We start from the raw sequence: 20724 nt of genomic DNA, 5'->3' as shown, positions 1-20724 counted from the left end.
GAATGATATATATACCTGTAATATTTCCTTAAAGCATTCTAAAAAGTAGGTGTTAGGGATGCCTGTTTTTCCAGACCACCTTTCAAAATTGATTGGAAATAAATTATCGTCCGTTGCCAATATCCCACAATAACCCGCAAGTACTCCTTGCCCTTCGCCTATAGCCATGCCTACCTCATCAAAAACAAAAACAAGTAATATTTTAGAGAAGCTTGTGCAAGTCTCTCTTAGGTTCTCAATATTTATATAGAAACTGTAGATTAATCTGAGATACAGTGAAAGAGAGTAGAGTAGAAAACAAGTAAAGACATCTCTAGGATTCTAGGCACAACTCAAAACAACTTCTTAAGAAAGCTTATTCTAATACTTACTAACTGTCTGTATCTCCCATGTTTAGAATATGATTCTCCTTGGTCTAGTACAAGTTTGAAAAATGCATCCATTGGTGTGTCCATAGGCTTAACACTTGACATCCTTTTTTCTTCTAGAATCTCTAAAGTATATTTTGAGATATGACCATTGGTAGTGAAAGTGACTGCATGTTTTCGTAACAAAACTAAGTTTTCCAAAAATTAAGTTTAATTTGTCTACAGCTTCAACTCCACACCAGCTTAAATGGTCTTAGCTGATTTGTTCTAAGTTTAATTTGGCTTGTGCCCAGTTAATTTCTTTCTAAAAGCTTCCTCCAAGTTCGGATAGTGACAAAATGGTTTTAATCGATGAGAGCATAAAACCTTAGAAGGGATATATCAATGTCAGCTAATGCCATTGAAATGTTTAAAACTCCACACTTTCTTAAAAAAGTCAATGAAATGTCTAATACAAGCTATAAAACTTAAGATATAGAGTTGTGAAATATGGGAATAGGATCATAGAAGACTGTTGGTTTACAGCTAGAAATAGCGAATAGACAAATCAAGATTAAAGAAATAATAAGATGTAAAATTGGGTCTGTGAAGGCTATTAAAACATGTAAATGTATCTGCAATAAGGAGAATCTAGGTTGTAATGGATTGGTAAAAAATAAGACAATAACATATGTACTCTGCAATCCATGCTCAATTCCAGGTATTTAAAGCAGAAAAAGACCAAAAACCACATAAGAGTATCTATGCACCCTATAATTCTCTTAGGATTAGGGCACAAACGGATTATCTAACCAGAGGCAAAGAGGTGTGCGCCAAAAAACTAATGAAACCAAAAATTAGAACTTGCTTGTTGAAATTGGAAACTAATAGCTACATTAAAAGATGAACATTGACCTCATGTATGTAAATAGATGAAAACGGTAAGGCAGAAGCATACCTTGTTTATTTTCAACCAATTGTTGATACACTCAGGATGGTACAAATGTTTGCAGGAAAGATGTGTTAAAGACTCACCATCCTCAAAGTCCACCCAGCAAATGACGCACCTGAAACAGGATCACAACAATTAGGCATCCTGGTATAGCATTAACAAAGTTAAGTTTACAAGTAACAGAATTTGCACATACGAATCATTGCTTCCATGCTGATCACTCCCAATCTTGTAGTTGAGTGAAGGCAAACTAGCAATAGTATCGGTTGAAAGACTAGAAAACTTTCACGAAGGTGCTTTGGAAAATACATAGTTAAAAATGAATCAAGCATTCTTCATGTGGCAGCTTAACGTAACAAAGTTAAAAGATCAAAGGCAAGTAACAGCAGAAGAGATTGAAAACTCACAAGTTCTACAGCAACAGAGACAACAAATTCTCCAAAATGACCAGCAACAAGCACCAAAACTGAAAGATCCTCAACCGGAGTCAGAGTCACGTCCACAACCAACTATAGAACAACAGAAACAATCACTACAACAAGCCAACCGAAATTATAGAACAGGGGCTTTCACCTGAGACTGACAGAACAATAACAAAAGGAAGACCATGCAACCACCGCTGCAGCTCCATCTACCAATGGTTCCGCGACTACGATTCTGAAGGTTAGTCAGTGCGAGGAAGAGACGAACCAGTGTGCGAGGAAGAAAGCGAGAAAGGAATGAAAGGGATTTTAGGGTTCAGGAATCTTTTAGAGGAAATAAGGGTGTAGTGTGATTTTGAGAAGGAGATGAGTTTCGGGATTCAGAACAGTGAGACAGAAACGTAAAAAATTAGGAAATAAAGGAAAAAAAATATTATTATTCTTGAAGAATCATTAAAACTCCTTTGAAATAGAGGGGGTTATAAACCTCCTTTGAAAATCATTAAAACTCCCGTTATCATTGACACCTTCATGATTTAAATTAAACATTATGAAATATATTAATTTGAGGGGGTTTTTCATAACCTCCTCTAAATAACCCCTCTAAATAAGCTTTTTTTTGTAGTGAGAATTGATCAATGAATTAAAAGTTAAACGATTGGAATAACAATCATGTCATCCTAGTAATGACACAAAATCAAATGAAAGAATTTAGATAAAATAAAAAGATATGTTAAATACAATAAAACATTTTTTGATCAGTAACATAATTAAAATTATCCTAATTTAAATATTATTTAAAAATTAACTAAGTTATAATAAAATAAAATTCTTTGATATATAAAGTTGTAATTGTTGGATAACATTGATTATGGATATAGTACATCTCGTCAACCATTTCTTTTGAGCATAATGGGATATTAAAACATATTTCCCAAGGCTTGACTCACATATATGCTTGATTATTACGTGAAGTATTGTTGTTCACACAAGATAAAAGACATAAGATAAAAGACATGGTAGATACAAGATAAAAGACATAGGAGAAACGATGCATGGTTATTGTAATCTTATGTCTTACATATGTAGCATACGAATCACATAAATTTTTCTTGTGCATGAAACATCGAAAATTCAGACGCTTTGACCATTGTGCACTAGGAAAAGGATATAAAGTCAAAATACAACGCATTCCTGATATTTTTGTTTTGTTTTTTGATTGGGTGATTCCAAGGATGGCCATCTCTAGAACTTGTAAGATAACTTATATAAGTTTCAATTAATTAAGTGGAATTTCCATCTTTAAACGGTAGATCATAAATTTAAAATCAAACCTTCTATACGACTTATATATATGAAATTTAAAATAAAATGTTATAAAAATAAAAAGTTCATTTTCTATTATCAAAACTATAACTCTCATCCCATGAATTAAACATAATTACTAAAACAAAAGTTTTATATTACAGTAAAATCTTAAAAATAATGTGATAAAATAAAATATGTAAATTAAGACATGATGTACTTCACATCATTTTCTTGTCATGGAAATAACTTAATTTTACTTTAAAATTTAATGTTAAATTCTTTGTTTTACTTCAAAAATGTATTCTATTGTAATCAAACTAAGGATTTTATTGCAAATTTAAATTGGGTTCCTATCTAAACTGTCTACAAAATAGATTTCAAACGTAAATCACCCAAGGTTGAAGATAAAAATATTAGTAGTAGATTTTGAAAACAAAAAATAAATAAATAAAATCGCCACAAACATTTTTAGGAAAAAAATGTAAAAGTTCCTTTTTAATGTAACTTTTAATTCACATACAAACTAACTTTAATTTATAAAAAAAAAAAAAAGTTCCTTTCTCTTTATTTTGTTTATAGAAGTGCTGATAGAAAATTTTGCCCAGAAAGACCACCATCTAAAATAACAACAAACAAATAACAATTGCCCAATGCAGAAGCTAAAGCAACCAAGGATCTCTACATAAACCACCACATTTCTCTTTACAATATCTCACTCCAAAAACTCACTAACCAAACAATGGCTTTAACCAGCCAAAGAAAACAGAACATGCTTGCCATTATCCTCCTCCTTCAACTTGGGATTTCCCAAGTGATGTCCCGCAAACTCCATGAAACATCCTTGAGAGAAAGACATGAACAATGGATGTTACAATATGGCAGAGTGTACAAGGATGCTGCAGAGAAGGAAAAACGTTTCCAGATATTCAAGGACAATGTGGAGTTCATTGAATCGTCCAATGCTGCTGCCAACAAACCCTACCAGCTCGGTGTTAATCACTTTGCTGACCTCACACTTGAGGAATTCAAGTCTTTGCGTAAGGGACTGAAGAGCCCTCGTGAATTTAGGACAACACCGTTTAAGTATGAACACGTGACTGCTATTCCTCAAGCTATAGACTGGAGGACAGAAGGAGCTGTTACTCCAGTCAAAAACCAAGGTGACTGTGGTAAGATAAACGACATCATACAATCAATACTTCATTTATTTTTGCTCAAATTTAGTATTAATGTTATGAACTTTATAATTACTTCTTGTTCTTTCTATAATACCATATTTCAGCATAAAACTATTTTTGTTTTTGTGAAAATTTATGTAATCAGTTATTTTCTAGAGACGTGTGTATTAAAAACATAAAAATATAAACAGATAAAACAACACAGGGTGTGGACTATATATTAATAGGTTCATACAGTCACCCCCATATAATTCTGAAGAAATGAACAGATAAAATTTAGAGAAAGACTAATTTAATTAAAAAAAAAAGTTCCAAATTTTTAATTACTAAAATTACATTAAATCATGGTTATTATTTTGAAGGATGAATATACAATTTGTATCTTTTATTACCTAAAGGAGACTCAATAATCACTTAAATGAATCCTCAAAAACTAATAAAATTTAAAAACTTGTTTCTAAAAGTATAATTTGTTATTCACTATACTTCAAAATGAAAAAAAGTGCAATTTGCTTTCATTCCCAGTGCATATCAAGTGTTTATTTTTTGTTTACATGATCCATTTTTCAAATAAAAAAGTAATCTTTTTATAAGGTTACAGTAGCCATTTTGAATATGCTCAGTCTGCATGAATAATAAAATAACTTCTATAGATACTAATATGATTGTTGTGGGTCAATGTGATTGTTCTGAAAGGATTTGAATGAACGTTGAAACTAATCTTTGTTTGAAAAAACAGGGAGCTGCTGGGCATTTTCAGCTGTGGGTGCCATTGAGGGTATCCACCAAATGAGCACAGGTAATCTGGTGTCACTTTCAGAGCAAGAGCTAGTGTCTTGTGACACAAAAGGTGAAGACCAAGGGTGTGAAGGGGGTTACGTGGAAGATGCATTTGAATTCGTAAAAAACAATGGTGGAATCACCAGTGAGGCTAACTACCCCTACAAGGCAGTTGATGGGAAATGTGAGCTTGCAGCCAAACCAGTGGTTCAAATCAAGGGGTATGAGAACGTTCCTCCCAACAATGAGAGTGCACTCAAGGTAGCTGTGGCTAACCAACCAGTGTCAGTTTGCCTTGATGCAAACAATAAAGATTTCATGCTCTATGCTAGAGGGGTTTACACTGGAAAATGTGGAACTGATCTCGACCATGCTGTTACTGCAGTGGGTTATGGTACAGAAAACGGCACTGACTATTGGCTACTGAAGAATTCATGGAGCACAGATTGGGGTGACAATGGATACATTAAGATGCAACGAGGTGTAGCTGCAAAACAAGGTTTATGTGGAATTGCCATGGATTCATCTTATCCAACGGCTTGATTAGTTTACTTGTATATGCACGATGTATTTCACATGCTGGTTTTTTTAGTTTCAAAGTGTTTCAGAGTGCAACTGTTGTTTGTGTTCACAAAATAAGGTTGCTGTTGTGACTGCTTCACATACACTTCTTTGTCACTGTATCCATTCAGAAGTAAACTTCTAATTTTCGTATAATAAAATATGCAAGAAATACTTGACACTTTTTAGGAAAAAGTCTCTTTAACAATTTTTTTTTGATAATTTTTTTACAACGTATACGTAGCAATCTATGATTGGTCCGTTTCAAATATTTTTTTAAACATAAATTCAAACAGATTAATAAAATGATGACACGTGTTCTGTTGTCAAAAAGTTGTTAAAAAAGAGTTGTCAAAATATCATTGTCCAATTTTTTATTGCTTCACACTGTCATTCAATTCAATATATATGTTCAATCACTTCTATTCTAATTTAATTACTAATTTGATCCCAATATTTTGGTTTTGATTGATTTAATCTTCACATATGTTTTTTTATCAGGGCAGGGAATCATTTTTACCACAGTTAAAATTTCTATGTCGGCATAGAAAAATCACATTCTATATAGATTCTAGATGTATAAAAAAAAGTTTATTTGAGAAGAAAAACTTTTGTAATAAAAATCACTTTTTATACCAATAAAGGCCACAATATAGAAAACGACCCTTTTTATACCAGCCACCATCTATATAAAAGGAGACAATTTCTATATGTCTTGATCTTAACCGATATACAAAATAATGTTTTCTTTCAATTATATATTCGTTTGTTTGTGTTACATTTTTTATTCAAAGTACTAATAATATAATATAATCCTAACTAATAGGCTATACATATAATATTTAATGTAAACTCGAAAAATATCTAACATTATTATCTATGAACACTCAAAAGAAACATTTAAAGCTCATTGATTTCAAACTTTCTTTAAGACTTTTTGCTCCATTAGGGACATATACACAATCAACAATTTAAGTCATTAATCTTTTAGTGAACAACACAAAAGAGTAAGTTATAAATTATACATATATTACCGGGTCCCATGAATCAACAATTGATATGATTATACGCATATGTAGTATCACGTAATATTCACTCATAACTCTCCGATTGACATGAGAACTACAAATTAAATTCTTAGAATTGATAATTGTATTTCAGTAGTCTCAATATTACCTAGTTATGGTTGGCACAATATACTGTAACTTCTTCGTAGAAACTATTTGATGTCCCCATAGTGTCAATCGCTTTGTAAAAGTTGATGTATATTCAAATTGTAAATAGAAATAAGCCAAAAAAAAAAACCCTTTCCTGTGCGAAAAAAAAAAGTTGTTGTGAAAGATACTAATTGCTTGTGTTAGAAAAAATATATGCAAGACCCGACGTATATGAAATTTGTTTTTTCGTGGCAGCTAATGATTTCACCGAGAAGCATTAAAGCTAATGAATAAATTCTTTTATGGCTTTGTTTTCATCAAGTTATGGTGTTTTCTTTTTTGTGATTAAGATGAAAGTTGCAACAAAAGAAAAGAAAGGAATGCGCACAACATAGATGCTTTTGTCAATAAGTAATTATTTGTACCCAATTCTGTATTAATGATTCTCTTATTGTCTTTTGTTATTTATATTTTCATTCAAAGAGTTTGAATTTGAGACTTGTATACTTATAGAAATTGAGTTATACATGTTGTTCTCGTTAGATGCGTTATTTGAATTATACGGTAATATCATTGTATAATTACATATGTTGTTTATAGAAGCCTGATGTTATATTAATTAACCTTTTTCATTTTAGTTTTTGAAAACTCAGAAGGTTACTAAAGCATATGCTTCTATGCAATATTACATTTATGAGTCTACGAAAATTTGGTTTACTCTAATTATTTGAAAGATGAAATTGAACCAAAATAATGTTTTCTTGTGATTTTGTTTAATTCATTAACATTAATTTATGTGTTTTCAATTGTCCTAGTTGTTTCTTATCATTTTAGATTTTTTAGTTAATTTTGTAATGTTTCTTAAACATTAGGTAGTTTTTTATATTTAATTGTCAATTAATGTACTTTATCTTAAATTATCAACAAAATTAATTTTGATTAATTTTTGTGTACTTTACAATTTTATGTATTTTATTTATTTCTTATTATAAAAAAAAATTTATTAAATTAAAAAATTATGAAAGTAGGTGAATAATTATAAATAAAAAAGGTTTCAAACATCCACAAATAATAGTCAATAATATAAGAGGTTAAATATCTCTAATAAAAACTTTTGCAATATAAATGCGATAGTAGAGGTCATAAAACACTTCCGTAAATCAATTGCGGAGATTCTAACTATGGAAGTTTGAGAAACTCCTGCAAATTAATTTGCGGAGTATAAAAACTCAGCAAATTGAAAAAAAAAATCATAAAAATAAGAACTTTTTTCTGTAGTGAAGGTATAAAAAAGGAATTATGTTATGAATGTGTTAAATTAAATAGTTTAACCTCCATATAACATGAATTTATCCAAAAGGCAACATTTAATCACCTCTGCTTAAAAGCCTATCATGTGTCTGCATCAAGGAATCGATACTCTCAATGATTTTTATCACTTGAGGGACTATAGATAACGAATTGTAAGGTCCATGTTAAAACCCCTCCATCATTCCCTAGCGGATGAAATCTATTTTGCCCGCACCAGATTATTGTTTCGGATGTCATATGTGACTTCTATTAAGATTTCATATTAGGACAATTTTCCAAATGTGGTTCTTCACTGTCTTTGAACATGGTCCCAATTATCTATAACAATTTATGGCTTGCTTCTACCAAGAAAGGTTATATAACTGTGGAATTTCATTTTATTCTCTTCCAAAACTTTACATGTCTGCATATTAAGCTGGATGGACAATCTCTCTCTGATCAATGTTGGTTGACTATCAACTCTCTCAACCTAGTCCCACGCATACCTTTTCTTTTTGTTGGAAAATTGAATCTTGTCGTCACCACCTTGTGAACGTGAGACGTCACCGAATGGTGTATCACCAAACATATCCTTGTTCAAAGAATAAATTGTTAGTAAGAATTAATAGATAAAATAAGGGATTAAATATGTTTTTAGTTTCCAACTTTAATGTAAAATTGAAATTTGTTCTTGTTTGAAACTTCCATATATTTTGGTCCTAATACTTTAAAAATGAATGGATATAGTCCTTTTAACACAATTAATTAAATATTTTTTAATATGTCAAATATGTTTCCTAGTTGACAATGAAACAAAGACATGTCAACTAGTGTAAAGAACTTAAATGCTAGCACGAAACAAGTTTGACATGTCAACAAATTTTAATGTAATTAAGTTAAAAGGAGTGTATCAATTTATTTTAAAGTCAGTTATAAGTATTTCAAAGTTTCAAATTTTGGCATTTATGGATATGATGCATTAGTTTTTGTTCATGCTAGTTTAGAAACGGTTAAGAAAAAGCAAGTATAGTGGTTGAGTGGAGTTTAACTTAAAATAATTGTTTACCTAATAGAAATCATTTTGGAAGCTTGACGGAGATCCATCTAAAGAGCTACAACTTAAGCTAGGGATAAGAGAAAGGAAGAATAACGTTATTGTGTTCCTCTAAGGTCTTGTTTATGTGATCGAGATTTTTGGAGTTAGGTTTCACTACTACAAAATGGAGAATAGATAGCGCTCAATAGATAATGCTTTTTCAATAAGCGTTATCTATTGATATGCGGAAGCATAGATAGCGCTTTTTTAAACAAGCGCTATCTATGTCTATGATAATAGATAGCGCTTGTGGAAAAAAGCGCTATCTATATCTATTTAATATTATTTTTTTAATTAATATTTTAAAATATATTAATAAAAACCATATAGATAGCGCTCTTTATGGTACACGCTATCTATGGTGATTAAAATACTCCCAATTCCCGCTACTACTCTGCTTGCAATTTGACGTTCACTCCAAGCTTCCTCTCGCGCTGCTCCTTGCTTTCACTGTTCTGCTGCTTCGCGTTGCTTCTTCGCGTTGTTCCTCGGTTTGATTCGCGCTTCTCCTCCGTTTGATCAATGGCTAGGGCTCCTGTCCTTCGTTTCATCAACATTAGGGCTCCTTCTCCTCCGTTCACAGTACTTTAGGGCTCCTTCTCCTCCGTTCACAGTGCGTTAAGGCTACATCCCTTCCGTTTCGGCGGTTCTCCTTGTACGTCTTTGCTCGCTCCTTCAGTGCACTCCCGTTTCTCCTTCGTTTCAGGACTTTGATTTTCAGGTTTCACGTTCCTTCTCCCTTCTTCTCTTCTTGGCTTCGTTTCTCCTTTGCCTTTATTTTCATGAAAACACGTTTTTATCAGGTGTTGATCGTGCCATTGGTGTACTGGGTGTAGAATCTGTGTTCGTGCATTGGGTTTAGGAACTCATTGTCACTTGCTTCGGGCAAACCTTGAGGGAGAACGACACTGCTCTTGTGAGTTTTTAAATTTTGTAATTGTNTTATAGTTATAGCTATTTTATTTTAGCATATGGGTTGTGTGAATATTTGGGTTTGGTGACTCTGTTTTGCACGAGTGAGACTAATTCTTTGTGTAAATATGGAACAACAACTTGGATTAATGTGTGTTAGGAAGAGGGAATGTAAATGTAGCAAAGGGGAGAAGGGTAGTTGCAGAGAAAGTGAGGTTAAAGGTTTGATTGGAAGTGTGAGGTTAGAGAAAGGATTGGGGGTCAATGAGATTTATAGGTGTGTGCCAATCAGAGTGAGAGTATGTAGGATGTAGTAGTAAAGGTGTTCGGTGTCTTGTTTTCTTTATTTGTAGCTCTATTTAGAATTTTAACTTCACCATTTTGGTATACTAAGGTGCTGGGCATACCCTACCAGTAAACTCTGGAAAGTTATTTGTCTCAAGAAGCCTCTCCAATGCTTCACGCCACCTATTTTGGTATACTAACTCATTAAATTCTGCTTCACGCCACCTGTTTCAAAAGTCGACCAGGTTGTGTTTCCTTAGGTTGTGTTTCCTTCATCACTTCCTTCCAATCATTCAATCGAACATTGGGATCCCTGTACTGAACACCTTCCCTCTCATAAGCAACAAAACCCCTATGTTTGATAGCATCAAATACTTGACTAGGCCTCTTGGAAGATTCAACCTGTTCAATAGTCAGGACATATTAGAAGACATCAGTCAACTAAAAATATAAACGAGTATTCAAGTATCAAATAGTTTTGAATTATATGAAATTTTGTAGAAATGATTTAGTCCATATGAAAAATTTTCTTCGCGAGGTGGACAAACAAAATTTAACAACCATATAAAGTTATTATAAAAGATTTAACTTTTTTCAAAATATAAGTATATGAAGAGTTACATTTGGTGTAACTGGATCCCATCTTAAAAAAAAAGTTAATATTACCTCACTAGGCTTCCCATTCGGTAATGTAGTAGCCAGTTCGTCTTGTTTAATAAGAAGGTAAATGCATGCAGCTTGCTCTTGTTGCAGTTGAATGGAAGTTTTGATCATATTGATTGTTTCGTTAATTGTTGAAATAAATATCCATTCTGTTATTTTTTTATTCTATTCAATCATATAGGGTGTGTTCTTAGCTAATTGTCGAAATAATTATAAATTTAGATACTATTTGATGCTAACCATTATTGATACTTTTGGAAGCTAAACTTGTCTTACATGTGTGAGGCATTGGCATATTACAATGCTCTGTTNTCTTGGACAATGGCCCAGTCTTTTTATTGTGCTGAGTTTGGAATATTTGTAGCTTCCAGTTGCAATTANTGTTAAACACCCTCTTTTACGGGTTAAAATTAACTAACTTACCATTTTTTTGCTCTTTTGTCACTTACTATTCTATCTCTCTATTCTATACTAACCTTTGTCACTGTTATGGATTTCTAGTTCTCCCTCTAGGAACTTACCAACACCGCCACATTCCAACAGTGTTTTTTCTATTTTCTCTTTCTCCCAAATAGATTTAGGATTCAATTAAATAATTTAAAGATGCTCAATCATCACTTTCAACAGTTCTCCAACTTACTCACACTTTGACCATAACATGTTCTGCTTTATCTAAGATTTCATTTGAATTCAACATTATCTTTCTAATTCTAGATAAGTTATAACGAAAGTATTAACTAAGATATGTATTCATATTCTAATCCTTTCAAAAAGCCCACCTGTCTCACATTTCAACCCTTAACATCTCTACAATCTGATAAGATTATTGCAAAACAACAAAGATGATGAAAACNGTTAAAATGTTTGAAACATTATAATCTTTTGAACAAACAAATATGAAATATAATTTTTGTTTCTTNTTTAGTAAGTCACTGCAAATTCAGTGATTTATTTGTAAAAGAGACTGCACACATCACAAATGTATGGNTGGCTGAGATCATAATCTGAGAACAACATGACAAATTAGAAATAAGAGTATAGCTGGTGCGTTTCTGTTTTTAATTGAAAAAAATTGAATATAGACAACAGTGTATATGCTATTGTTCGAACTGTGCACCAGAAAAACCTTATTTTTCTTTTTTGATTTTTAAACAGATGAAATTCTCAATTTCTATATTTATATCAGACTTAAATGATAAATAATTTGCAACACTTTTTGATGTAATAAATTGCATGTTTGTAATTTGAAGTAAATCAATATTTGGTGAGTGTTNTAGNTCATGNTCAGTCATAAGAATTTGGATTTTTGAGTCAAATTTCAGCATTCAAAAATAACTATTTGAATGATAGTTCCAATAAAATAGAAACATAATGATAGTTGATTCAAGCTATATAACTCTGGTTATTCATAGCTAGATGTTGTATTGTTGTTCTGAAGGACAATAATTACTAGTTGTGTATAGGTGATAGATGATTCAAGCTATATAACTCTGGTCATAAATGTTTTGTACTGCTTTCAATAAAAGAGGATTAGAGATAAATCATAAAATAGTTTTACTGGGCAATTAAAGTAGTATGAGTTGTAGGAGGAATAAAGTCTTTTTGCATGTTAACATCCTTAGTAGCTTCAACATTATCAAAAGCATGTTAACATCCTTAGTAGCTTCAACATTATCAAAAGCATGTTAACAACCTTAGTAGCTTCAACATTATTGATGACATTATTATATCCATGTAATCTATGATAAGAAGGAAACTCATGCTTTTTGCAGCACATGTCTTTGGTATAACCATTTCGGTCACAATGAGTACAAAAGTTTTTGTCTCTGGCCTTCTTGTTTTCTTAATCAGTAGGGAAGCCATGCTTCTTATCATAACAATTTGAACTATTACCTATAGCATCATTAGTAGCAACAGTGATAATAATCTTGGAATCAAAATTAACATTAACGTTGTTACCCAAAATTTGTCTCTCTTGTGAGTCATATAAGAAAATATTTTGGTGATAGAAGGGACATGATCCATGAGTAGCAAGTGAGATTCGACATTGGTATATCTAGAAATAACAATAGATGAGGTCAGGTCGGATACGGATAATGTCTATTCGCAGTCTCTTAAAATTGCATAGCTTGGTCTTCTTTCCTTCTTTTGTGTAGTGCAAGAGCATTTGTCATGCACATGGGATTAAGCCTGAAACTCTCAAGTTTATTCAAGATAACTCTTAATTTAGTAAGAAACTCTGTTATTAAAATATCTCCTTACTTTGGGGATGAAGCATCCAAGTTCTGAAACTTGAAGTAAATCTCCTTAAATACTGGGACTTGAGATCTCCAAATTTCCTCAACCCTGTTCATCCAATGCCTAATAGATAAAGAGATAGAGTGTAGGATCAAAGAGACTACCATATTATTACAGCGATGACCAGCAGTGTAGGAAAGATTATATATTTTTTTTTCCTTAAGTTTCTTTAATGTTTGAGAAAATAATGTCAAATATTTCAAAATAAATTTGATATCAAAATTTGGAAGATAGTAAATATTATATGATTTAAAATTACCAACAGTCATGACATGTCTAAAAACTTGTTTCAAGAGATAATATAAGAAACTTCTTGTTTGATTATTCATATTGAAATACACAGTCCTGGAATCATTTATTTCAATTTTAAGAACCACAACAACCATATGGTATGATATTGTAAAAAGACTTCAGAGTGAAGATACAAAACTATGAGAACAAACAAATAGATAGCGCTTTTTTTAGAAGCGTTGTCTATTAATAGATAGCGCCTAAACAGCGTTATCTATGATAAAAAAAAAGCGCTATCTATGCACTTTTTTGTAGTAGTGTTTATTCTATTCTCATTCTTCTTGCTTTTGCATTTGTGTTTTTTTTTATTAGTTTCACAATATGGTTTTCCCAAAACGAAGCTTTCAGGGAGATGTGAGGACGAGTGAGAGTAAGAGTAGGGAATAGAAAACTCTAATGATGTTTTGGTTTAGAAACATAAACATGATAAAAGAACAAGTTATAGAGAAGTTGGGTACCAGAGAAATGTTGCATTCTTTTAGTAGTTTGTTTATTCAGTTACCCCTCTTTAACTACAAAATATTTTCCTAAAATCAAGTTTTATGCAACCAGATCCATTAATGGAATTAGAACCTTGGATTGTCTGTTCTTGAGCCATATTTATTTCAGGACTTTTTTTTTCTTTGTTTGCATACGTTCATGGAATATTTATTCATAGATTATTTATTGATAGAATTTCATTAGCTTGTGCCTTCCTTCCTAATTAAGATTTTGCTTGAGATCTCTTGCATGTTTTATTGTTATCCTTGGCTTGGTCCCCCAGGTAATGCTTTCCAGAATGCTAGCCCCAATGCTGATGCAAACATTTTGTTACTCTCCGTTCGAATTAAGGTTTTTGTCCTTTACCTTTCTACATTTTCTCAACATCTATTTAATTATTTTATTTTATTTTCTCTTAAACCCTCTCCTTACCTCTATGTTGTAGTTGCATATTTTGATTGCTACACAAAAAATTATTAAACACTCCTTATCTCAAAAGAAAATAGAATTTAAATTGTTAAATATGTGCAAAGTCACGAGTTTTAATCGACTTGCTTCATAATGAAGTTGACTTAAAACTTATAGTTTTGCCACACAATATAAGTTCAATCAAGTGCATGTGGTTTTCTTTTCTAAACCAAATGTTATGCAATTAAAGATGATATCTCATGTAGAAAGCAGTGAATATGCACACATAAACAGAACAACACAAACATGTTCTTCAAGAACTTATACACAAGAAAGTTTTGAACATGTAACACATAATAGTACATGTGTTATTAATAATGTGTTGTCATCATAAAAAATCAAAAGCACTGTGAGATTGTAAGGTTTAGATAAACTAATGCTTTCCTTATCAATAATCTCAACAGCCAAGTTCAATCTCAACATCATTATCAACATCGTTTACTTTTATCATTCAACAAACTCTATTTTTAAACCTGTCAGGCTTTATTATTGCCTTTTTGCAATTTCAATTAGATCATAGGTTACTTTTTTATTAAAATCAAATCCTTGTGGATATAACCTTGTAGTGTTATAATTGAACTAGTGTACTTCGTCAAAAAACTAAATCTATACTAAACTATCAACAATAAGCTACATATACACTGTTATGGGCAAGCATCACTTCTTTCACTCCTTTCTGGAAGATAACAGTGCCTTTCTTCTTGGCCTCCTTTGCTTACCCTTGTGTTTCCTCCACTCTTCTTTTCTTTTCGTTTTAGTTGGCCTTCACTTACCTCTTGAGGTATGAAGGATACCAAAGTGATATTTTAGCCTTGGAAGTTAAAGGTAAACTTATTGGAATGGTCATCGTGAAAGGTTTGTTTGTGAGTAACTTCCTAGTAAAATGTAAGTAGCTTTCATAGGGACAACATCATAAAGGACCCTATCTTCATAATTTCCTATGGAAAAATTAATGAAGACTTGTTTGTTAACCTTTATTTCACCTTCCTCACTAACCCATGATAACTTATATGGGTGTGCATAAGGAATAACAAAGTTATACAGTCCTTCTTTCTCTTTCAAATCTAAGAACACGAAAACAAATTAGAGTGATGGATCCCCCTGATTTTGATTCTCCTTCGTGTGATGGTTTCTGATGAGTTTTATTCACCCAAATAAATTGGTTGGATTTGTTAGATTGATGGTTGTTTAAGGGTTTGAGGGTGATCTGTTGGTGACCAAACTCTTGAAAATAGAAAAATGAAGGAAGAAAGGGAAGGAGGGAGGAGAAAGAAGATGAACCACATCGTAATATTTATCGACGAATTTGACCAAAAAATATTTTCGTCGTTAATTACAAATGGATGTTATCGATAGATTTTTTCTGTTCGTAATTACCAAATGACAATACTGACAAAACAACAATTTCGTCGCTAAAATTTATTGATGATAATTTTATCAAAAAGTGTTTTCCTATTGGTAAACCATCGATAATTTTGATTTACCAAGAGCTTTTAAGCATTATCGACGAATTTTGACTGTCGATAATATTAATTTTTCTTGTGATGATAAAGTATGAGCCTTATTGTTTACTAGACACCTTGTATGAAAACTATTTTTTCTTTTGGGGGACTCAACATTTTTAGGAACTTGGCTTAGCATGTGGCTAACAAACCTATCTACCTTGGCTTCATCACTTTCATCATCCAAAGCCTCCTTGAGTAGAAAATGATCAAGTAACATGGAATAATAGTTCATACACATGGATAATTTGTTAAGTCTTTGGAGTTTCAAAATGATCTCCCTCTTATAGTAGGAAGGCATAAATCTAGATCACATATCTCCCATAAGTCCTTCCAATAGAAGCTGCGGGTGGCCCTTGATCAGAGTTTATAAAAAGTTGATGCCACCAAGTCATGGCATAGGTGGTGGCTTCCTGGGGGATGTTGTCTCCTTCTTCCTCATCCATAATGTCTTTTTCACCCCATCATAGGATTCACCCAAAGATGTGTGCCTTATCCTTTCTCTCTTTCCCTTTTTTTTTTTCTCCATCTCAAGTCTATGGATGATGCCCCTTACATATCTTTCATTCTCCTTCCTAAAGATCTCTATCTCTGTGAAAAGTTGAACCAAGGTGGATTCTTGATTTATTTATGCAGGTAAGGTCTTTCTCATGCTTGGAATGGGTTTGTTGGGTGACTTCTTCATGTTTCCTACATGAAAACATAAAAGCCACTAAAAAAGAGAATTAAAACAAACAAAAATGAGCTAAATTCCAAACCAAATAAGATAAAGAAAACAAGACACTCTCAATGTACTTGATCTCCACACTTAGTTCAAAAGGCAAGGACATAACTCAACCTCTAGTACAAAATCTAGTAGTCTAGCAAGCAAGTGGATTGATGAAATGACAAACACACTTAAGAAAGCGAGGAAAGAAAACTTTCAATAACAAAACTTAAGAATTTAATGGCAATCAAGAAAAAGGCACTAAAAAAACAAGGAAATTTAAACACTAAGATGGAAATCATGTGACAAAATTGCAACAAGACTAATACAAGAAAATCTTGAAAAAGGCTATATGGAAAGCCCTTAATCATACATAAAAAATAAAAAAAATCTCAACCAACATGCATATGTCCAAAAAGATTAGGTCTTACTATTAGTAGTGCTAATTTGCCATGCATATCTATTCACTCAAATTAACACAAGCTAGAGTCATAACCACACAATTTTTAACAATTTTTAGTTCTTACAAGCCTTAGAAGCTCTCAACCTTCATGAAAATGAGGTGGAAAATGTTTTTTTTTATTCTAGCTTAAAGAGTTAAAGAATAATGGCTAGATGTATTTTTATAACTTAACTCCTATTATTTAGGTTAATCAATCAATTCAAAGGCACATACATATTGAGCTAGTAATTTCATCATACATGTTCAAGTACTATTGCAAAAGAAGGAAAAAAAAACTTCTAGCATGTGACATATGAATCAAAACAAAAGCTAGGAGATTCTAAATGGCCCATAAGATACAAAAATTGTAGCTATCATGTGAAAAGGACAAGAAGCATTTAGTCATGATAAGGCTAGAGCCAAATCAACATGATCACAACTTGGCATTTCATTTAACATATAGAAGATGATATTAGGATACTTTAACCTGTTGGCCAAGTAGAAAATGGGCTCACACCAAACAAAAATAACCTTCACCAAACCAACAAGATAGCATAAGAAAAACACCATATAACATCTATAATCTAAGATCTGATTACCAAATGATGAAGAATCATTTTAATTATTAAGAGATATAGTGTTAATCATGAAGAAAAGTAAAGGAAGGTCCTGGATCAATATTAAGATAACCAAGAGGTTATCTAGATGTGAAGGTTCACTTCCAAAGAATTCACAAGAAGAAAATAGATTAAATTAAGAAAAAAACAAAAAGGAAAGATAAGAAGATAAGCATATTTGAATGTACTAAGCATTGTATGAACCCAAAAAAGAAGTAAAATGGAGTAAAAGATGAAAGACTAGAAAGGGGAGGGGGATTTATGGTGTAGCATGCCATTTGAGGGGGCACAAAGCTCACCAAACTTAAGATAAGTGGGTGTTGCCGCCACTTCAATCTTAGACACAAGATAAGACTAGGGGGTGATCACACTTTCAAGAGAGAACAAATGTTGGTCAAACATAAGTGTAAGAACTATAAATATTCAACATATGTTTACAAATCTAAGAGACCTCCTTTCATAGGTGATGGAAGGGTTCTCTTGGCAAAAACATAAACTAAAGGACATGAAAGTAAATACAAGATAAATAATCTAGAAATTAGGTCATCTCAAAATAAGATTCCTTTGTGTGGGTGATAATGGAGGAGACGATGAATGATTCAATGATGGAACTGATAATGGAGATGAGGAAGATGATGATGATGGAGGTGAGGAAGAGAATGATTCACGAAAATGAACGTATGAAGAAAAAATGAATAAGGTAGAGTGTCATGTAAAAGTAATGGCCATGTTGTACACTCTAGTGTTAATTAATTAAACATTATTAGCAAAAATGGTTACCACGAACAAAATTAATAGGGTTAAATATGTTTTTAGTCCCTATACTTTGGGGCGATTTTGGTTTTAGTCCATTTTCAAACTAAGGTACAATTTAGTCCTTCAACTTTAGAAAACTCTGGTTTTAGTCTTTTTTACCCATTTTTTTTAACTTTATTTGTTGTTTCAAATGTGTTTCCCAGTTAACATTGAAGCAAAAATGTGTCAAACAGTGTAAACAATCCAAATACTATAATGAAACGTGCTTGAAACAACAAATAAAATTAAAAAAATTTGGTAAAAAGGACTAAAACCAGAGTTTTCTAAAGTTAAAGGACTAAATTGTACCTTAGTTTGAAAATGGACTAAAACCAAAATCACCCCAAAGTATAGGGACTAAAAACATATTTAACCCAAATTAATAAAATGGAAATAATTGGACAGTAGAAAAAAATCATGACCAGACTAAATAAAATAGACCAAAGTAGGAAACTAATTAGTATTTAAGTCATTTTTAAATTAACTATTCCTTAACATCAGTTACATGCAACCAAATTTTTAATTTTAATAAAAAATTAATTCATTAGCGTGGGTTTAACCCATTGTCATTGTAGAATCTGATCCACTCTAAATTTTTTTAATAAAAAAGGATGACTGTGTTTTAAATAATTTTTTAATTAAATTTTCACTTTATGATCACATTATTTAACAAACATTAAAAGCTCGTTTTTATTTTAAAAATTATTATCGAGGAATTAGAGTGGGCTTAACCAGTCTACATTATATAATTATTTAGTGTGCTATAGTTGGTTAGACCAAAGCTTCTTGTGTCCCACGTTTGACCTTGCTTTTTTATGGCAGCTATTTTGGAACATTCTATTAGCAAGGACTATACTGATGCCTCGTTTGTCCACAACACAAATATCAAACAAAAAGGAAACAAGGGTTATTTACAACTTTTTTCAATAATTATTTTGAACAAATAATTATATACTTTATTTTAGTGTAGTGAATAATTAGATAAGTGTGAATGTGTTGCATTGGATGTAATCGGTTTTCACAACAACATTAGAAATTATGGGAACAAGATAAGATGATTTTATTACTTTATCGTGTTATAAATCTTTTACGTAACATTCATAATTCATTTTTAATTAGAAAAAAATATCATTATTAGAATAGTTGAAGATATTTAAATGTAGACGAACAACCAAATGTTTAGAAGTTCGGAGCTGATAAACATATAGTACTTTTGATCTCTCATTTACTTAGAATGGTGTTAGATAATTTAAATTACTTCATAGTTCATACAATGTAATGTCTATATTTATTTACCTTTTGATATCAATTTTTTGAAATTTAAATTATTTGACTGGGGATTGGAAATTCTTGTTTTCCAGGTCGTGAGAACTCCCAAAATATTAGAGAATTACCTTTTATTCCAATTATAAATATAACTAATTCAGAATGTAGATTGTTTGGGTACGTATTATCAGTTAATACTATATACTGAAACAACTTACATATGCGAAACAATATGTGGCATCTAATTCAATTAGGAAGTTAGAAAAAAAAATATTTGCTTGTATCACACTGGCAGCAACCCAAGAGTTCAACAAGTGGCATCTAATATGCTAAGTTCGTAAACGTTTTTTATTCATCAAATAAAACACAATTCTTGTAGTCTAATAATACAAAATGTGGCATCTGCACAAAATACAAAATTTACCAACTTATTTTATTTCTTATGAGGCAAGACATCTCTCTCTATTCAATACGTATATAGTAAATCATATTTCAAAATTTAATATGATCACTCACTGAGCTAAAGATCGAGTAATTGTCCATCCAACAAAGAATTCATTGGTTCAGAACAATCATTAACTAATAATTAATCTGAACAAATAATAATTAACAGATAAATAAAGAAAATAATAATTATTTATTGGTGACTAATAAATCAGATCTAATTGTAAGCTCATTATAAATATATGTTTTACGAAATAGATAATAACTCTAATGACTAATCTTTATTATAAGATTATTAGGAAAAGTCGTTTGAGCATAAGAGTGTCTTTTGCAAGCATCCTCACTCATGGCTAGAATATGAAGAAGAGAGAAAACAGTACAATTAGAAGATGGAGCAAATAACTTTGAATACTTTAGGTTAGGTATCTCATCCCTACCCAAAGAGTCACCTCTCATTCATTCCT

At 31.6% G+C, this 20724-nt stretch overlaps 1 protein-coding gene across 1 annotated transcript; it reads left to right on the top strand.

Moving 5' to 3' along the window:
- The first annotated feature begins 3768 nt into the window (after positions 1-3768).
- LOC106780205 (senescence-specific cysteine protease SAG39-like) lies at positions 3769-5573 on the top strand. Its single transcript, XM_014668464.2, has 2 exons — positions 3769-4198; positions 4947-5573. The coding sequence occupies exons 1-2, from the start codon at positions 3769-3771 to the stop codon at positions 5528-5530; spliced, it is 1014 nt and encodes a 337-aa protein (XP_014523950.1). The 3' UTR covers positions 5531-5573.
- The last annotated feature ends 15151 nt before the right edge of the window (positions 5574-20724 follow it).

Source organism: Vigna radiata, unplaced genomic scaffold (genome assembly GCF_000741045.1).
Source record: "Vigna radiata var. radiata cultivar VC1973A unplaced genomic scaffold, Vradiata_ver6 scaffold_377, whole genome shotgun sequence".
Taxonomy (NCBI): domain Eukaryota; kingdom Viridiplantae; phylum Streptophyta; class Magnoliopsida; order Fabales; family Fabaceae; genus Vigna; species Vigna radiata.
Note: the sequence above shows the minus strand (reverse complement) of the source record. Positions and strands in the feature narration are given on the sequence as shown.